The following is a 1504-nucleotide window of genomic DNA, read 5'->3' on the forward strand; positions in this document are numbered from 1 at the left end:
TAGATGAATATGCAAAGGATAAAAAATAGATTAACTAATCCATATATTATTATTTAAAATGACTGTAACTTTAAAAATTGAAGTCGGAATCAGCTCAAACTTTCTACACAGCATAAGGACATCAATATGTATCAGAAAATGTAATAAAAATTTGGGATGATTTCGGGACCATTTTTTGGAAAAAACCATGGGCTATTATAGCCTTGGGTATTTTTCGGATTTTTGCATTTTCTTAAAATGGCCGTAACTTGAAAAATTAAAGTCGGAATCAGCTCAAACTTGCTACACAGCATAATGGCATCAATATGTATCATAGTAGCTAATAATTATTACCTCTCTCCACGTCATTAGTCAATGCCATGTAGACCACACCCATTATTCCGCCCAGTGACAGCCCATAATAATGAACCCTTCTTTGGTCAATGACTCTCCTACCATTAACCAGTAGGAGTGGGTGCGAGGAGTAAGCCCCTTTCATTAACCTCATTAACACTAGCTCATTGACCACACCCTGTCCCAGCCTATCAGGAAGGACCCTAAAGTTAGATATGTCCTGCAGTATCAGCTCCAGTACTATACTGGGTATGTCATAATTAGCTAGTCCCCACAGAGTACAGGAGAATAGGATGTACCCATAGGTATTGGCCTGCTTCTGTAGGTAGTGTTGTTCTACTTCTGTCTAGAGGAGAGAGAGAGAGAAAATTAGTATAACGTAATTTTATTAATGATGATATTAATAAAGGGAGCTAGGGATATACTTAAGGTAGGCCTGACTATACTTGTAACCTAGTGTAGTAAGAGGATACTACAGTACATTGTATGGAGGATAAAGGTATTCATGTGTACGTGTTATACCTGTCTATTCCGGAGACCTTGGGACCCAATAATACCCTAGCTCCTGATTATGAACCTGTCCTTATTTCAGAGGTTCATTAATACGCATTACTATTGTATTGGGACTGATACTACCCCTCCTCATTATAGAGGTGTCCTTATTTTAGAGTGTCCACAATAGGAGGAGGTTATACTGTAGTATCAATTTGTACATGTACATGATACAGATACCAATGAAATAATAATACTCCAGTATATAATTATTATGTTATTACAAATTATCCATAAATGTACTGCACAAGTAATGTCAACAAACAGTTCTTAGAATAGATTATCCAGCACAATTAAAATAACTTTATAACTATTAATAATTATTATTAACTATTATTAATTACTTTATCACCGAACAGTCCGTGTCCAAACTGGACTAGTGAAGGATTAGTAACTGATCCATTGGATACACTATGAGGAATGAGGACCTGTGTATGAAGATAGAGTATAGATACAGTATATAGTCTCTCTTAATGGACACTCTCTATAGCGTACACCTCCATTTAACGGACAGCACCTAGTGTACCAATTACATTCCTTACTGTATAAAATAACCTCCACATAAAGGACACCTCTGTATCCGTTAAATGGAGGTGTACGCTATAGAGAGTGTCCATTA

The 1504-nt window shown here is 36.2% G+C and overlaps 1 protein-coding gene across 1 annotated transcript; it reads right to left on the bottom strand.

The window, feature by feature from the left end:
• Positions 1-333: 333 nt before the first annotated feature.
• Positions 334-1352, bottom strand: LOC109592694 (uncharacterized; the record flags this gene model as incomplete). Its single annotated transcript, XM_020008081.1, has 2 exons — positions 334-679; positions 1230-1352. Coding segments are annotated over 2 exons (469 nt in total), but the record flags the coding sequence as incomplete, so codon positions are not given.
• Positions 1353-1504: the final 152 nt, after the last annotated feature.

This window comes from Amphimedon queenslandica, unplaced genomic scaffold, assembly GCF_000090795.2.
Source record: "Amphimedon queenslandica unplaced genomic scaffold, v1.1 AMPQUscaffold_4255_Cont23763, whole genome shotgun sequence".
Lineage (NCBI taxonomy): Eukaryota > Metazoa > Porifera > Demospongiae > Haplosclerida > Niphatidae > Amphimedon > Amphimedon queenslandica.